Raw genomic sequence first — 19169 nt, 5'->3', positions numbered from 1 at the left:
GCAAATCCCAGTATCACAAGAGGTGACTCACGTCTCACGTTAAAATCCAGGGCTGGCTTTAGTGCAGGTGAAATAAACAACACAGGTGCCAATACTGTATTTTACTCTCTATAGTCTTTTAGAACCCATATGAACAAAACATACCGGTCTGTTTAGTATAACGTCACTAGTTTATTGATTTATTTGTTCCACTAGTCCGAAATAATTTTTTTAGCTTTTTTCAAGAAAAACTTTTTTGTGCATGAACAAAAAAGTACTCTTAAATACAATCTATAATAATGTCAAGCAATCACTGTACATATTTACAACTCATCCTTATTTACGCAATGAAGTCACAATGGTCTTATTCCGTTAACGGAGCTGACATCGTGGAATTATGACCGAGCACTAAAAACGACCGCTGACAGCAATCTTTAAGCCCGGGCTGGACTACTCGCGACTGACACCGGGCACCCCGGTCCCGCCACTTGGAATAAGATCATTGCGTAAATAAGAACATTGTGATCTCACCACACAAAACCCCCCCATTGGTATTTGCATCCCGCTAGGATTAAGAACTGTATGGTCCTGAGGAGAACTCCACAATCAGGGAGTTCGAAACGCGTTGACTGTAGTTGGCGTAGTGTCAATAATAAGGATTAGAAGGACGATGTTTTTAAAAAAAAATATAGGATATGGTTCCAATTGAATATTTGTATGTAACAATGTTGCATTGAAACGGCCTTTAGGGCACATTAAGTGTATTTGTAAAACGTTTGTTTTGACATAGGGCCACATTTTTTTGATTCATTGTGTGTACAAGGGTTGGTATGATTGTAGAATGAATGTTTTTGTTTGAGGTTGGAGTGAATGAGTTGTAAATATGTACAGTGATTGCTTGTCATTATTATAGATTGTATTTAAGTGTACTTTTTTGTTCATGCACAAAAAAAGTTTTTCTTGAAAAAAGCTAAAAAAATAATTTCGGACTAGTGGAACAAATAAATCAATAAACTAGTGCCGTTATACTAAACAGACCGGTATGTTTTGTTCATATGGGGTCTAAAAGACTATAGAGAGTAAAATACAGTATTGGCACCTGTGTTGTTTATTTCACGTATCTGGCTTAGCCTTGCTGTGGTAGAAGCCAAGACCCTGTTTTGTTAAACTGGCTTTAGTGCAGGTGGCACCCTGTGCGACCATGTTTGTTGGCACCCCCACAGTCTGCCTCACTACTACCCTTTAACAGTGCCCCCTCAAATCTCCATAACCACAAACTCTCAGATGTATTTAATTAATTATATAGCGCCACCTATACCAGTGTAGGGTGTCAGAGCACTTTACATCACACACACATTAATTATACAGAGACAATCAATCATACATGTGTAAATCAGTTTACAGGAAATGTTACATAAGCCAGAAAACTACAAGGTGAGTCATGTGTCATCCATACTGGTACACACGGTAGTTTCAGTGCTTGGTCTGGAGAAGCACAGACTCAGAATTTAAAATATAACCCCATGGTTGGGGGTTACATTTAATAATAAGGATTTCTTTAACTGAAATGAACCCTTTTTGAAACATGAGAATAATGCAAGATGGAGGAAAACATCATAACACTCTAATCTATACCTGCAGTTTGCATGCAGCTCTTTGATGACAGTTGTTGACTTGCTTTTCCATGTTAGGTTTTTAAAATGTACACTGCTAGTACCAAAAGGATCTCTCTGACAAAAGCGCCGACCTATTTAAACTATATGCACTTTGAGATCTGCATGGTACACATCCTTTGCAGCTGGCACATTAACTCTCTGTGCTACCATAAAATGAGTTAAAACTTCCACTAGACAAAACTCCTTCTCTCTCCAGGAAGAACATTAATTACCAGATTTATCTTGACATTTTTATTGTTGTATGAAAATTGCCTGAGGCCAGCAATGTAGCAGCAGATGCTTTTAAAGCCATAAAATACTTTCAAACACGCTCCCCCTCGAAGAGTCAGCACCCGGTGCGGTGGCTCCGGTCGCACCGCCCTACAGCCAGCCCTGTTAACATCTCAATGAACACTTGGGCCGGTTGTCACCCATGCAGTGCTTAATTTGAGAAATAGTATGTGGCAGGGCCCTTCTTGGGAGGCCACTGCAGCCTGCACCACCCATTGCCCCTGCCATCACTGACAATAGCAGAACCAATTAAACTACTAACCATCACACTCCTTCAAGTGTCAATATTCTGCCTATTCTAGGCCATCCAAAGCTATAATAATGCTGTGAGTGGCAGGTAATATTCTTCTTTAATATCTATTGACCTACTAAACCCTGTTGTTGTGCTCCTCTCCAAATTAGGCACAAATTGCCACCATATGGTGGACTGTAACTAGAGCCAGTGTTGAAAGTTAAGTGGCAGCACCGAGCACCGGCAACCAGCAGCTCAAATTAAGCACTGCATCTATGGAACCCAAGGCAGAGCTGAGGCCAACTTGCAAAGGGTGTAGAGAAAGCCCTGGAGCCTGGTGTCCTAGGCGACCATCAAGACCATATTGTATCAGTTGTCAGAGGCAAGGCACAGCCATAAGTACACTTTCAGCTTCATGCAACCACGCCAAACTCCGAGAGGTGGTATTTACCACTCCCGGGAATATCCCATCCTGGGGCACTTGTACTCACAGGTGCAGTCATTATTGCACCCACACTGTTCTTCTCTGACAGCTTTTGGCAGGTCAAAATGGCCAAAATGTATTGGGAGGGGGACTGGTGAGTGCGTACGGAGATAAAAGTCAGATGCACTAAAGGGAACCACCCTTAAATGGTATTTTAAATCCTTATGGATGGGGCCAAAGAACCACAGTACATCTAGTAACAAGTGAAGCCTGTATAATAGCTCAATATCGAGAGACGTGGCGCAAGCACAGACAATACTTCTGATAACCGTCCTGTTTCCCCAGGCAGCTGGAAAACTTCACCCTGATTGAAGTCAAGTTAAACAAGGCCTTTTGCGCGGGATAATAGGGGGGGTGTGCTTAGGGCTGAAAACGAGTCTTGGAGACCGATCCATTCCAAGCCTCGAATACAAATATGTTATAAACATGGACATATCTGGGAAGGTGCCAATGAATATATAACCAGCTCATTAAGGTGTGTACAGTAACCCGGGCCATGTACATCCAGGTAAAGCGGTGCACAGTATGCTTGAATGAGTGTTAGGGAAGCAACATGCTGACACCTTACGGAAGACATCCAGATTTAAAGGCAGTATAAAATGAAAATACAGATTCAGTGTTTCACCCATTAGAGAAAAGTCTGATGCACGGAAGGAAACTACCTGGCCAAGCAGGAGAAACCGCCCAAGACCCAATGGACCCTCCTCCTTGGCCCTTGGTGGTGCACAGTAAGCATGGGCGGAAAATCCGTTTCGCTCGCGGATTTTGCGGATTTTCGGTAAATTCGCAATCCGCGAGATTCGCGAATCTCCCGCAAAATCCGCAAATCCGCGAGCAGCGGATTTCATGGCTTGCTCGCACTGTTCGTGTGAGTTCGCGGCTTCCCAGTACAACTTCGCGCCCCGCGAATAAGCGCAAAATTGCAGAAATACGATCTTAGCAAAACTGAAACTACTTACCAGGTTCAAAAGTTCAGGCTCATCTTTAGTAGCCATTTCCTGTAGTGCTTCCTGAGGGGCCCCTCCAGAGTTCAGTTGCCAGTTGTAACTATTATGTGACCCTGCTCTGAACCTCAGAATAGTTACACATATGCCACAAAGGTCCTGAATTACAGCTAAGGGAGACAAGCAGGAGCCAGGCTGGAAGTTCAAATCCATTAATCAGCCCCTAATTCATTATTGTCAGTTGGGGCAGGGCAGGTGTTGTAACTAATTTTGCAACAATGAAAGCACTTAGCAAGTGCAAAAGATCACTAATCAGGAAGCACTAAGGAAGCAGGTGCCAGCTAAAAAAATATTCTGTGACACATTAATCAGCCCCAAATTAATTCAGGTCACTTGAGGCAGGGAAGGTGTGCTTGCGTTGCCACAATAATGTACACTGACTGGACAACCAGAGGGTGCTGTGATGAAACAGAGGGTGGCATGGGTGGGCCAGAGGGTGGCATGAGTAGTCAGAGAGTGGCAGTGGTGACAGAGAGTGGCAGTGATGAAGAAGAGTGTCCCAAACAGGCTGGACACGTAGAAACAACAAGTTCGCGAAACTTGCGACCCGACAGGTAAGTTCGCGTTTTGCGAAATTGTACAAAACCCTCGCAAACTGGCAGAAACCCGCGCGAACACACAAAAAAAAAAATCCGCAAATTCGTGAGAATTCGCGGATTTTGCGGATTGCGAGTTCGCAAATCCGCAAAATTCGCGAACGCGAGATTCGCAAAATTCGCCCATGCTTAGTGCACAGGCTGGCGACAGAGCCCAGGGTGGGAGAGCCCAACCCTGGGCCCAGCGGGGCACCGGGGCCCTGTTGCAGCTCCTGGAACCAGCCGTACAGGGGAGTCCTCCCCGGGCTCGTGGTAGCCCATGCTAGGGGCTTGGTCTTGCAGTGAGACAGAAGGCAGAGCCCAGGATGGGGGGCACCAACCCCAGGGCCCGCCTGGGGCTCGGTCATAGCTTTAGAACCAAGCCAAGCAGGGGAAGCCTCCCAGAGTCCGATGTACAACTTGCAGAAGACATCCAGATTAAAAGGCAGTATAAAATGAAAATGTGGGGTTAGTGTTCCACCCATCAGAGAAAAGTCAGATTCACCAAAAGGAATTACCCGGCCAAGCAGGAGAAACCTCCCCAGGTCCGATGGATCCCCATTCCAGGCCCTTGGCAGTGGGGCTGGCTGGAGGACAGAACCCAGGGTGGGAGCGACCACCATGGGCCTGACGGGTCCTGGTCAGAGGCCCTGGACTCAGCTGCCCAGGGTAGGCCTCCCCGGGCCCGCAAGGCCTCCTCCTGGGCACTCTACCATGCAGCAGGTCAGAGGATGGTGATCACAGTCAGAGCTCCTGAACTGGGCCACTCAGGTGAATGCTCCATTTGACCTGAAAAATAATAACAACACTTGTTTTACCATTTTTGTTCCCCTGGGTTTTGGACTCTGGTTCAGCCAGCACCCAGGGAAATCTAGCCAACCTAAGACTATCCAGGGTGGAGTAACTTGCGTTTTATATCCCAGAATCCTTTGCAGACCTCTAACTTTTACTACAAAAAACACATTTTCATCACATTTCTGTGATGCAGAGTTATTTAATCTGCAGGGAGTCACAAACTTCCTTTGACTCAGCATTCCCACAGCCCTCCCAATACAAGGTCTTTACCTGCTCCGACGCTGACATTTTTTTTAATTCCACTACTGTAAACAGCAGAGGGAGTTCCTGGATGTGTGCAGTGACTTAACGGTTACATCCTCCGCACACAGCCACGGTGGCTGAGGACATAACCGTTACGTCCTTGGTACAGAAAGGGATAACAAATAGCCACATATTCTTGCTGTACAATTAGCAAAGCTTCCTGGATACCTTCTCCCAGGTTTTCAATCAAAGGCAGACTACCCAATTGGCTCATATGGGGTTACTGTTTCTACGACAAGAGAGCCGTAGATTCAGCAACTTCAACCAGAGACTCAGTGGATTGACAAATTGGCTGCAGCAGCCATTTATCATGGATTTTGTGAGGTGCTGAAAGAAGCACTATCACTTGTAGTCTATTAACTGCAACATGCTAATTGACTTAATGTAACAAATAGAAGCAGAACAAAAGGCTAAACGTACAAAAAAGAGATGGGTAAAGGACTTTTTCCCACACAATCACTTTAAGCCAGTAGGGTTGAACAAAACAGCAAGAAATCTAGGCAGACAGGGCCAGTGAAAATTAATCTCATCAAGAAAGAAAGAAAAAGCAAATGGAAAGCATTTTGTTATCAAATGTCCTTTGTGTCTGAAAATTTAGCAAGGCCTCTCTCGATAGGTGAACCCCATAAGAGTCTGATTTCTATCTAATAATTTCCAACTAAAACAACACACTGTCATGTATTTGTTACTATTCCAGCACTAACTACTCCTCTCATACTAGTTGTACCCAGGAGTACAAAAGGAAGTGAACACCTCTTCAGGAAACCCTAAGGTGTATTTGTTAGACTCTCACTCACTCTATAATGGCACGTTTCATAACTGGGTCTCATGCTTGTCCATAAAAACCATGATGGGCTTGACCATTTTTCAGGGGGCACTTTTAATATTTTCTTAGTTGGGGCCTTAAGAAAGGGGTAAGAGTATCTTGACGAACAACCCAGGTATACCTATAATAATAGTTGTTTATGTATGAGTAAAAACAGATAGAGGGGGTTGATTATGGCATATAATGGCCCTACACTCTCTTAATTTGTCAATATGTTTCAGTCCTACTCTACAAGGCCTCTTGGGTGCAGGACTTCACGAGGACTGTAAAGGTGCCTCGGAATCACTGTCGTATTTTAGTTGAGGAAGTTTGTAAACCTGAACTTAACGTGACAAGCCACATATAGCACACAGAGAGGCAATTCATTTTTTTTCTATGTCAAGTCAGATTCATACTTATTGATTGTTGGAAAGTGGGTTATTGGTAGAGGGCAAATGTAGGTGGGCCACTGGCAATAAGGCCACTAACACATGATAGGACCCAGCATAGGTTTTAGAAAATTATTCCTATGCTCAACCCTTGGTAACGTGGCTGCGAGCAGACAGGCTTAACTTCAAAGACAGGTATGTAAAGCATTTAAAAACACAATTTCAGTAAATAATTAAGACACAACATAAAATAAAATCCCACACCAATTTATAAAAATAGGTAGTATTTTTAGCTTATAAATGACACCAAAACGAAACAAATCCACTGTAGGGAACCAGAGATATGAATTTTTAAAGATTAGTCACTTTCTAGTGCTTATAAACCAACAGTGCCCCTTTCAGTCATTTGTTTTCTCTGTCAGGGACACCCCTTTATAAATTGTTCTGAAGAATTTTCTCACCACTGTGGTGGGGCGCCTTCTTCAGCAAGCGGGGTCCAGTTAGAACACCTTCCTGGAGTTCTGCTTGCGGGTCCCAAAGTATCCAACACACAATCCAAGGTAGGTTCTGTAATCTCCAAGAGGGTTCCTGAAAGTGTGAAACTTCAATTCCGCAATCCACTTGAACAAAACCCTTACAAATCCACTGGTACGCCAGGCTTTGAATTCTTTGTGGGGCTGTCCAGGTGAGCTCTGTTAACGTGTAGCTTGAAGGGAATCCATTAAGTCCATTTGCAGCAAGGTAATCAATCCACAGGGCTGAAGTTTTACTTGGTGCAGTCTTCAGAGGTCAGGCCTTAAAGTTCCTTGCACAGCAAAATCTTTTCAGCAAGGCTTTTCTTGCTTCATTCAGTTTCAAGCAGCAGATTTGGAGGGCTCTGCCCCTCTCAGATACTTATTCAAAATTCTCTTGGTCAAGCACCAGGTCACTGCTGACCATTGAGAGCAGGGCAACTCCTCATAGTTATGACCACATCCTGTAGAGTGTGGCCTTAGTTTGTCCCAGAGTGCATCATTCTTCCAAATCCACAATGGCTGATTTTCCAGCAAGGAGGTAAGAGCTGGCTAAACACACCCCTTGGGATGGCTTATTTCCATGGACTCCCCCTACCATCTGCACATACCTTCCTTAAGTCTAGCCCTGACTCTGGGTCAAGAGTGTCAGAGTGAAGCTGAAACCCAGGCCTCCCCTCTGCCTTTGAAGAGCATAGTTTACGACGCCACCTCCTGGCCTGGCATTCCTAGAGACCAGCACACTGCCCTCCCAGCAGCCTGGCTAATCCACCTAACTCTGACCAATCAGGGGAGGCCACTGAAAGGATGAATTTGGACTTACAAACAAGAAAGTCTCATAGCTTCTTGTATGTAAACTTTAGGAGAAATTCAACAATATAATATTGTTGGATTTACTACTACCATTCTGGGAAGTCTTTGAATGGTCCGGCTAGTCCTCTCCTATCAATATTAATCAATAACTTCCTACTATATTAACCTATGGCCTTTGGGGTTTGCAATGGGGAAAATGACTTGGGACACTTTTCTAGCACTAGGGCTTATAAAACCATACTTTATAAGGATTTCCCTAATTTCTACAGGACCCCCACCCCCTGTGCAACTAGGGGAGACTTTAAGGGTTCTGAATCTGCAGAAATCATGCATATTTTCCATACCCAGTTCTTCTAGCATCAAAGTCTAATTTGAACAGCCATTTAATACCATTTGGGGAGTGAAATGTAAATTTCACTTGACCCAGGCATATAAAAACTAATTTTCTAAGGGTGTACCTTATAGAGAACTGACCCCCCACCCCTGGGACACCTAGGGGTGACCCTGGGGGTCCCTAATATGAAAACACATGGTAGTTTTTTTTATTTTTAAGGGCTCCTTCCCCCAAAGTCGAGTTTGGGCACAATGTAAGGTTTAAAAGCTGGCCTGACAACCAGTGCTGCTTTTAAACTGACCTCGGGCTTCAGCACTGCACACATGCTGGTGCAGAGAATCTGCTGGCCTCTAAACTGCTATGTTGTGTATTGCAAAATGAAACAACTTTTCCAAACCAATATCTCCTCCCTCTATTCCCCTTTTCCCAGGGTCCCATTTTTCTTGCTGCTGACCTGAATTCCTTGCCACTTCATTCCATTGTTTATTCCAGACCTTGTCTGGAGTGACTCGCTGTGACTTCTTGATACTCTTGAGTCCCAAAGCACTATTCCGGTGCAGTGCGAGACTTACCAGCAGCCTATACTGTGGAGTGAGAATACTAAGCTGTGATATGTTAACTAGCTGCCCATAGTTTGACTAATAGCTACATTAGTTTATTCATTTCATATGAGTTTTGTGTGTGTAGACTGCTCTTAACACCATGCAGTGCATACAACAATTCCCCTGTGTCTCCTACAAATATGTTTGGAGGGCTTGCTCCATTAGATCCCAAAGATGACCACATGTAGCCTTAGGGAGTGAAACCTGGAGAGCAGGAGCTGAGACTTGTGTTTGTTTCTCTTCTCTTCCTCTTATCCACATTTTCAACTGGGAGTATTGTGAATGGGAAGTTGTGCATTTCTGGCTTGCATAGATCCCACAGAGAAGAGGACTGATGGACTAGAAGGAATCTCCTTCGAAATTCTACCTAACACGGCTTCAGATCACAACATTCTACTGAGTCTGCCTTGATAATGGCCATAGAAGAAATCCAAAAACTCATGGATGGGGAGGAAGGGCTGTCCTCATCCTGCTTGACCTAACAGAAGCATTTGATACCGTTAACCATGTGGTATTTCTACGGCGGCTGAAGGCAGTAGGAATCAGAAAGACGGCCCTAACTCTGCTATCATCCTCCCTGGAATCCAGGGAACAGATGATCCACTGGCATGGTCTTAAGTCGGCAGACTTGTGTCTCCCATGTGGAGTCCCACAGGGGTCAGCTTTGTCACCTACATTGTTTACCATTTATGTCACCCCTCTGGCCAGATGAATTAAAGAGCATGGCCTTACCTTAGTCTCATATGCAGACAATACCCAGATAGTGGTATTGATTATGCTTAGGGGGGACATCACAGTCGACCACTTTCGTAACTGTCTTAATGCAGTTATGGCATGGATGAACACAAACGTTCTCAAACTCAAAACCGAGAAGAACGAGGTTATTGAGTTTGGGAAGGGACCCTCAGTATGGATTTAACTATGGTGGTTGTCTGAGGCCAGTAACTGTCCAGTTCTGGTGACTAAGGCCAGGAAACGTGGACATTAGTTCGAAGATGAGCTAAAGTTTGGAAAAGAAATTAATCAATTACCCTCTTCCTGCTTTTTCACTTTGAAAGTCCTGCACAAAATCCTGCTGTTTATTCCACTAACTCTTAGGAAAACGGTAATTGGAGATATAGATAAAGGCCAGGCTGCTAAATTGCAGTCTTTGCAAAAATGCGGCAGCATGTGTTCTGCTTGCTCTCCCCAGACATCACCCCACGTCTGCTAGTATCAGACAGCTGCATTGGCTCCCAATCCCTCAGCGGGTAAAATTCAAAGTCCTCTGCCTTGTACACAAGGCACTTTATGGATGAGATGCCTTGGACAATCAAAATCTATTTTCCGGGTACTTGCCGCAACGGAGTCTAAAATCAGCTAATACAAGATCAAAAAGATACAAAAGAGCTAGATGGGGTGGCAGGAGCTTTTCCTACCAAGCAGACAAGCTGTGGCGTTCCCTCCCGACCCAGATTACACTACAATCCAATAGGTCTTTCTTCAGGAAAACAGCTTAAGACCTGGCTTTTCCCTTAAGCGCCTATGATTGGCAAGTTTGTGCATCAGTACCAATTCAACCCAGCGCAGAGACGCCTCAGCAGTCGAGCACTTTATAAGTATACCAGCCAGTCAGACTTGCATTTGAATTTTTACCTCACATCCCAATTACCCTGGAAATCCTGACTACCAGTACAGTGTGCTGCCCTCCAGACTGAATTCAGCAGCCAGAATGTTCACCAACATACATTGCCTTAGTAAAAGCACACACGTGGACTGAGTTTCCATTAGTGCACCGTCTATCAGTTAGGCACATCTGTTTGTGCATAACTAATAGCGGTGCATCACAGGCAATGGCATCAACATCACTTCATGTCAAATTAGTCTCTTAATGATTAAGAGACACTATGAAATCAAAGCAGATACATTTTTGGGTGCCAAGTGTGACACAAAATAAGCAGTTGTGTAACCTTCAGAACAAATTCTAGGCAGTACTCACGTTCATTCATTCATTCCTCATATATCCAAAGAATTCATTAGAAATTAGAATGTCTCTCTACATAACAAGAAGGCAAGAATCCTACAAAGGGTGATGTATTTACATGTTTTATTCAGCAGCCTAGCGATGGAGTGGCATTGACAATCTCATTGTAGTTTTTCCACTTTATTGACCAAATCATTGATAAGACAAAGCCTGCTTTTCTCGGGCAGCTTTTGAATTGTGACAAGCTGTCCGAGGCGCACTGAAGAATGAAAGAGACACACCTGTACAGAACTGTACTAGAACTCAGAGCTGACTGCTGTGAGAGCATTCCTTCCTAACAATTTTAAAAAGCCATTTAAAACTGGCCATCAGCAAATTTCTACCAGTAGTAAAGGCATTTATGGTCTCAAGGATATGCTGAAAGAATACGATTGCACCCAAAGGATATGCAACCAGACAAAACACAAAAAGTTGAAATATTTTTGTGGTGTTGTGAAGGAAAATGACTCCATCAGCTATCTATTTGCAACATTTATATGCAACCTCCGGTTATCAGGTGCAGTCAGACAAACAGTGTTTATTCTTGAAGATACTCACTAAAAACTATTTCATTGCAAAGGTGGAGTACCCACTTAGTAACTGAATCAAATTATTTCAGATTTAATTGAATTTTCATTCTGGTATATGCATTTCTCTGATATGTTGACTTTTGCATTGAAAACTGTTTTTTCTGCCAATAACCAGAGTATAATTTGCAGACAAATGGCTGCTGGAGTCCAAAGAATTGGTCAGAAGCCCAAGGCGTGATTTTAAATTTCTGCTTGATGAATACAAAGGCTGTGAAGTACTGATTCCATCCCAAGCTGCTTTAATCCACCACCAGATACTCCCTGCCCCTCTTGCTCACTCTTCCAGCTTCTTGATCATCTTTGCGTTCTCTTTTTGTCATAGTTTTTTATGTCTTTCTCTTTTGCCTTCTTTCCCTCTTCTGTGTTCTCTCTCATGATTTGGTTCTAAATCTGCTGATAGAAAATAAGTGCTGGGCCCCACTTGTAACCACCAGCTCAAATTAAGCACTGCCAATAACCTCAGCCAGGTTGAGAACTGCATTCAACCTCCACTGAGAAGTCATATACTTGCAATATATTTCTTGCAGATAAGATTTTTTTATAAATAGGAACTGACTTCTAGGTTTCACATTTACCAGACAGTTAACGTACCATTTTCTTTAAAAAATCGGATACAAATTTGGAGAGATCCACGCATGCTATTTGAGCATGCTGGCACAAAAATATTTTAGTAATATTTGAAAAGAATGTTGTAAATCTTAACGATTGTTCAGTGCATTTGGACAAAGTAACAGAGGCTAGACTGTCTCCAAGTGAACAATATTGAGATGAATTTCAGCTCATTTAGCCATGTACCATGCTCAGACAAAAAATTACTGCCTGAAAATACAAGCCTTGTCATCATAGAAGTGCCCAAAACCACAGCCCTTCATGTAGGGATCCCAGTGCAGGACATTTACATGAAAGCAACATGGCAGATGCCATAAACCGTGGCCAGAGCTTACTTTCAAGTGTTTGCTGAGTGCAGTTGCACACAAACCCCCTCCCTGAGGCTCTCATTTGCAAGTGTCTTGCCGCTTTAAATGCAAGGCTCTCCAAATAGGATGTTTCTCTCACGATAGGTGAGCGACCACCCCCATTGTTGTCATTTGTTGTTTTACAGAAGCTATATCGATAGCACCCATTGGTGTTTTTCTTTTCAGAGCAATTTCTTTGTCTGCAGTGTGACCAGTTGGCACACTCGGCACATTGGCAAGTCAGGGCGGTGAACTCCGCACCGCTCACTGAGTTTTCTGCACTCCACATTACGCGGGGCTCGCAGAGTTCCGAAAAACTTGCTCGCATTCGTCAATGTCAAGTTGGCAAGCGCGTGAGATGAATGTCCACCTCCCGGCGAGATTTTTCCTCTTTCGTGATCATCAACATCAAGTTGGTGAGCGCAAGCGCAAGCGTGGAAAATCAACCTCATGGTGAGATTTCTCAACGCGGGCGTTCAGATTTCTCAATGCGACCGCTCTTGTTGAGAAACCGACAATCTACCCGAACAGCATGAAAGCAAGCTGTGCCCACTTGTGCTGTGCATGGTGCCGTTCGCAATGATTGCACAGTGCTCAAAAGCACCTGCCACTGAAAATCACTGTGAACGCCATTTATCTAACGCACTCCGCTGCTCGCGGAGCTCTCCGTAGCACAGCAGAATTTATTTTGCACCTGGACTTCGCCTAGCCTTACACATTAGAATCATGCTTGTGAGCAGTCCCGCTCACGCTCCGATCTAGACTCATCCTTCCCCGCATTGGAGATTCAATCTTTCACCCCGACCGCTGGCACAAATATATTAGCCCCTTTCCTAGGCACGTTGGTTTGAATTGTACCGACAGTGAGTGTAATTTCTCTAAATCTACTCCTTCACAAAGTATTCAAGTGCATTTTAATCTTTTTTGGCACAAATCCCGGATAACTGTAGCGTTGTCTTCTCTAATTATCTTGCAGGTTTCCTGGATATCTTTCTGGTACAGCCGACATGGCCCGCATTTTTCACACATGCTGTTCTAGTTTAAGTCTGGCATTTCTTTCTTTCTTTTTTTCATTCCTTTTCTTTATTTCTCTGTCTTTCTTTATTCTTCCGGTACCAATAATTTGTTCATGTGTACATATTGTACTGATGATGACCTCAAATCAATGATGTTCGCAGCACCATTGATAAACGCCAATAGGTTTAAGGATCTGATTTATGACTTGATTTTGTGAAAATATATAATTGGATGAATTGATATTCATGCGTAATGTCTAGTGATTAATTTTAGTTTGCTGCTTTTATTTATATCCACATGTTATACCTGCACCGTTCACTGTTCCTTCACGAATACTATGTGTTCACTAAGCACTTCATACACAGTCTTGAATTAGGTCTGATGCTGCTATCAAGGTTATAGTTAGGCTCAGATTTCACTCATACAAAACCGGTGACATTCAGCAGTTATAGTTACCTGAGCTAATTATAACGTATGCCCTCAATGCATTGCTTATGACCTCACATATTACATCACTCATGACATGATCAGTGACATCACTGATGACATCTCAAATGATCACTAATGGCATCTCCCACACAACCATTTACACACCCACTTATTCACCAATACAGCCACCCCCTGCATCCCTTCAAAAATAAATTCGGAAGGGGGCCATGCAGACCCATTTCGGGTCAGGGGACCCCATCCCCTGGCCACCCAGTGTGCAGGATGGGGGCTGCGGAGGGAGCCTTAAAGGCCCTGAGGTCTGAGCTGGCTCCCAGCCTTCTACGTGAGACAGCATTGCTCTTGAACGCACGAAACTGCATGCAGATTTAATTCTGGAGAAGAAAACATTATTGTAACTGCAATTAATAAATTATCTTGCCAGTCTATTGTAAATCTGAGAGTCATTCCAATTCTCGAAAACTGTTGGTACAGCGAAGAAAGTACATTCCTATATCCAATTTACATTTGATGTAACTAATGAGCTCGCTTTTTTTAGACTTGTTTTCTTCGAAGACCTGTCACTTGAAATGGCCAGAAATGCTCACTTCAGTAATTTGTCTTTCAATTGAAAGCATGCAATGCATTTCTTGATATTAAGCAGCCAGCATCGTCCACGCTACCTATGTACACTTTTTCAAGCATTTGTGTTATACCCTACTTAAATGTATAACATGTACTCTAGCCCTGCTGCCTCTAGCTGCTCAGCCAGAGTGTGACTTGGTCTTGTAACTTGAACTGAAGACTGACTAAAGAAGACCTAAATATACATCCTGGCTCCTGGTGTCTTTCTACATAGGACACAACAATTTGCTTTTTATTTCTAAAATACTACTATTTTTCCAAATGCCTGTTAATCATCTAAACAACGCTAGGGCTAAAATGAATTGATTTATATTTTTATTGAGGTCGAAAAACTATTACACTTTTCTTGAGTCATTTTCTTTCTGTGCAAACACACTTCCGTGTAGAGAGAATGTGGGCATTACAAGCACAAAGCGGCAAAGCCAATCAACAATTACAAAAAGATGTGATGCATTTTGCTTCTTCTGATTCAACTTCTGTTTTTATTTCAGGTGGAGCCCTTTTTTGTCAGCCTTGCACTATTTGATGTGAAAAACTCTTGCAAGATTTCTGCTGACTTTAATGTGGATGTAAACCCCAACTCGGTGCGTGACATGCTGTCCCATGACTACACGCAAGCAGCCAGTGAAGACTGTGGGAGTGCGGCGCAGGCCCGTGATGCGGCCATTCACGGAATCGCTGAGTCCCGGCTACGCTGCATTAAACAGGTGCGACAAGACATTTACTTTCAGAAGCGCAAGTGCGCTGCAAAAGATTCAAATCTAGAGTTGTTTTTCACTGCTAAGTATGTGAGGCGTTTTAGGCGATAACCTCATGAGGTTATTTAGTGCCTTTTAAGCATTATGGGGCATATTATCAAGGGGGTTTATCTCTGCTTTTTTGGCTTTAAAAGCCAAGAAAGCGGAGATAAAATTATCTCCCTATTACCTAGCTGTCGCTAACACCAGTTAGCGACAGCTAGTAGGAGATAGCGACCATCTTGGGCTCCACTTTGCATGTCAGTGATATTTATCACTAATGACATGCAAAGTGGGCGTGCCAAGATGTTAGCGACTGGAAACAGTCGCTAACATCGCTATCTCCTATTACCAACTTTTGGAGATATTCACGCTAAGCGCGAATATCTCCAAAAGCTAACACCTGCCCTGAGCAGTTCTTAGCCATGTTATCCAATGGGAGGTGGATAACATGGCTAAGAGCATTAGCTCGGTAATGCATGAATATCGCTGACTTTTCAGCGATGTTCATGCATTGCGGCCGATTTTTATCGCATTTGCGATAAACCTTGGTAATACCAAGGTTTATCTGCGATAAAAATCGCCGCAGCTCAGCGGTAACTTTTTGTCTCTAACCAAGCAATAGCGATAATTATCGCTATTGCTTGGTAATATGCCCCTATGTGTCAATTAGTATCCAGAAAAATAGGGAACATTTAAAAAGTAAAAATAAATTAAAAAGGCCTCTGGATATTAAAGACAGTCTTCTTTAATAAGCAACAATGATAAACAAACAGAAATGGCAGCTAGCAGAGGTACTTGCACTATTTACTAAGCCATATATTGAGGATCTCTTTTCTTCCATGAAGTGTAATTAGATCAGGAGGTATAATTTCTGGCAAACATAACTTTGCTTCTTAAGAACTTACAAACTTTTTATCTGTAGCATCAATGAGAATCATAATCCAAGTGAATGCATGTTAATTAGTCTTTAGCAAGGGTAACGCTAGAACATTGGGCACAGCATGCAACATTTCTATTATTTTTTTAATGGAGTACATTTTCCAGGGTTTTCTACTTTGTCTATCTGTGGGATGTGTGCATGTATGTGTTCTCTTGTGCAGAGGGTTCCAGTGCCAACTTGTGCTGAGGATTTAACCTTTGGGTGGTGGGAGTAAATCATTCGAGGGTGTAGAGCTGGGAGAGATAAGGGTACTTTTGAAGTTCAAATTCTGCCAATGAAAATGGGCTGCACGACAAGAGCAACTTCCCTTAACAATAGCTACTTCTGATCACTAGTCCCGGGCTCCTAATAGCTTTGGCCATTGTTGCTGTAGTGACCATTTCAAATTCAATCACGATAATTAACACACCTATCAGGAATACTAATAGTGACTATCCAGATGTATGTCACAAAGTCACGCAACAAAATATTGTCATGGCAAAATACGATATCCAGAATATTGACTAAAACAATGCCATGAAATATATATTTCTTTATAGATTTACTATTCTTAACCTCACATCTATGTATCTTGAAGATACATATATCTTCAAGATAAAAAGAAGTGGAGTTAGGAATGTAAATAAAATGAAACTTACCAATAAACACTTCAAAATATTGGGGTAGTCAATATTCTGGATACAATATTTTGGCTGGTCAATATTTAAAACTCAATCTTGTGATAGAATACCAACCAACAGAACGCCCAAGACAGGGTTACTAACAGCAACGTCAGGAAAAGCTTTATCAATATATAAAATGTCTCAGCATAATTAGTGAAATACCAGTTACAGCTGAAACTGTCCACTGTAAGTACTAACAGATATACATCTCCTCAACTCGGTTTGAACCATCACGTAAGTATCAGCTTTAAGAACATCTTGGCTTTTTAATCATTTTATTTCCAAACATCTGCATATCAGTTTTTCAAAATACATGTTTTTCTATCAAATGTGCCCTTTTCCCTAAGAAAATTGTGTCTATCACTGAAAAACTATTTTTTGCTTCAAAAATTAATTTTTGTGCATTATTTCTTAATTGTGATTTCCCTATTATAAATGCATCACATTGACAGATTCTGCTCCAACCGCTTAGGTGTTACCAACACATACCAGCACTGCCCACCATATTGCCTGAGACGCCTATTTTATGTAAAGGATGCTCACCATTTAGTCAATTTACAAAAGGGGGGTGGTGATGAACAGAGTGTCTGAATTGAGCAGACCACTCTTACCCAGTCCAAAGATCAGGGCTTGATCCATCACCGTTATTTATCTCACTGCCCCATCCCAGCTCAGAATCTGGCTATATGCAAATCAGTCTGTCCCTGGCCCAGTGCATCATGGGACCAGGGCAGACTAAACTACCAAGCCAATTCTTTACCATTTAGTCAAGGCCACAATGGTGCCGTCACTGCCTACCATCATGCTAAGAATCATCATAGCATGTCAGCCATGGCACTGTTATTTCAGGGATGGCCAAACTTATGTGATAGATGGGCCCATTTAGGCCAAACATACAATATGGCAAGGATATCTGCCATTGCACCATGATTAGCCCAATGATGACCATTATATACCAAGACGAATCCCGAATTTTTGGAATCCCTTATATGCATTTGGGGTCCCTTGACATAACTAATGGCTTCCAGTGAGAGATAATGTCAGGAGAAACACAACACCAGCTACATACACAATACATACATAACAGCACACATATGCAAACCAGGCTGTTGCCTCTCTCCACTCTCATTCCAGTCTCTGTTCTTCTTGGTTATAGAGTTGCTAACATATGGTTATCACATACTTCCACTCTGTCTCCGGCAGGCCCACACTCTGGTGACTCTTCTCTGGCTGTTGCTGACACTTCTATCCTGGCCCATTGTTCAGTGGTACTGTATATTCGATAGCATGGGACTTGCAAAATCTCCGTGCGTCTTTGCTAAATTGAGAGTGGAGACAAAGGGTCATGCTACAGGCATAAAAGGCTGTCCTGTGTGTGTTTGTATGTATGCATGTAGACTTGTCATTAGTTTGGATGACACCCACTCCAAGGATGCTGAAATCTGTAGCTATGCCAACCTTAAAAATGGCTAGACCCTCTGAATTACATGCTGTTCTGGGCTGTACTTCAGGGAACTACTTCTACGGTACTGGTAAACTACCAGTTGCAGCTGAGCTACCTATTGGAGACCCTGGGTATAGGTAGTCTTTAGATAGCTCTTATATTTAGTGTGCTATCTAAGTACTGTTGGTGGTCTTTGCTTCTGAAACCTTCAACAGTGTTTCTGTGAGTCAAGCTCCCATCTTCAATCTTAAAGCTGCAATTTGAGAGGCGGAACTTCTGCTAATTAGTGTTCGAGTGAAACATAAGGAATCTGCATTTTGGCAGCAAGAAGGTAACAGTTTTACCCTTTTTCTTAACGTGCATGGGGTATTTTTGGTGGGCATTGTGAAATTTTTCCTCCTGTTGGCTACAAGATGTAGGAAAGAAACTGAACAAGCTACGAGATAATTTTATTCCCCAAATTAGAGGTTTGGTTTAGTCACATGAATATTTATTGTAAGATTTTAGGGGGAAAATGTATCAAATGCTACATGAGGGATTCTCACAATTTTTCACTGAAAAGCTAGCCTTGTGTGGTAAGTCAGTAAATTTTACAAATGTATTAGTTTAATATATGTGTGTATTTTGGCTTATATCGAAACAGGTTTCAAGAGCTATTATTATATAAGTGAACAGTGAAAAGAAGAATTGTAGACTAATGTAAAGTGTGTTGTATAGCTTAACTTCAAATAAAAGACTGTATTTGATCAATCAAGGAGTGTTGTTCAATTAGTTTTACATCTAATGAAAAGAATAGAATACTTTATGGTCTTCGTCAATTGATTAGTATTTTATTATTAAATGCAAAGACAATGAGTCACATTATGATGTAATTGCCCATCATTTAAATATAGGTTAAAAGTGATGCTTGCAGGCAAAGTGGAGGCACTGAGTAAAAGTTATATTACAGAACCTCTTTTGTAGTTTGCTTCTGG

General features: G+C 42.5%; 1 protein-coding gene across 5 annotated transcripts in view; it reads left to right on the top strand.

The window, feature by feature from the left end:
- The window catches only part of DOCK11 (dedicator of cytokinesis 11), a 1133414-nt gene that overhangs the window by 324015 nt on the left and 790230 nt on the right, over positions 1–19169 (top strand). For all 5 annotated transcript variants that reach the window (XM_086918718.1, XM_086918717.1, XM_086918722.1 and 2 more), the window contains one exon: positions 14901–15116. In XM_086918718.1, coding sequence (XP_086774844.1) covers positions 14901–15116 — 216 coding nt within the window. The remainder of the gene's footprint in view (positions 1–14900; positions 15117–19169) is intronic.

The sequence above is a fragment of the Lissotriton vulgaris genome, chromosome 4_1 (assembly GCF_964263255.1).
Source record: "Lissotriton vulgaris chromosome 4_1, aLisVul1.2, whole genome shotgun sequence".
NCBI lineage: Eukaryota > Metazoa > Chordata > Amphibia > Caudata > Salamandridae > Lissotriton > Lissotriton vulgaris.
This window is presented reverse-complemented; position numbering and strand designations above follow the sequence as displayed.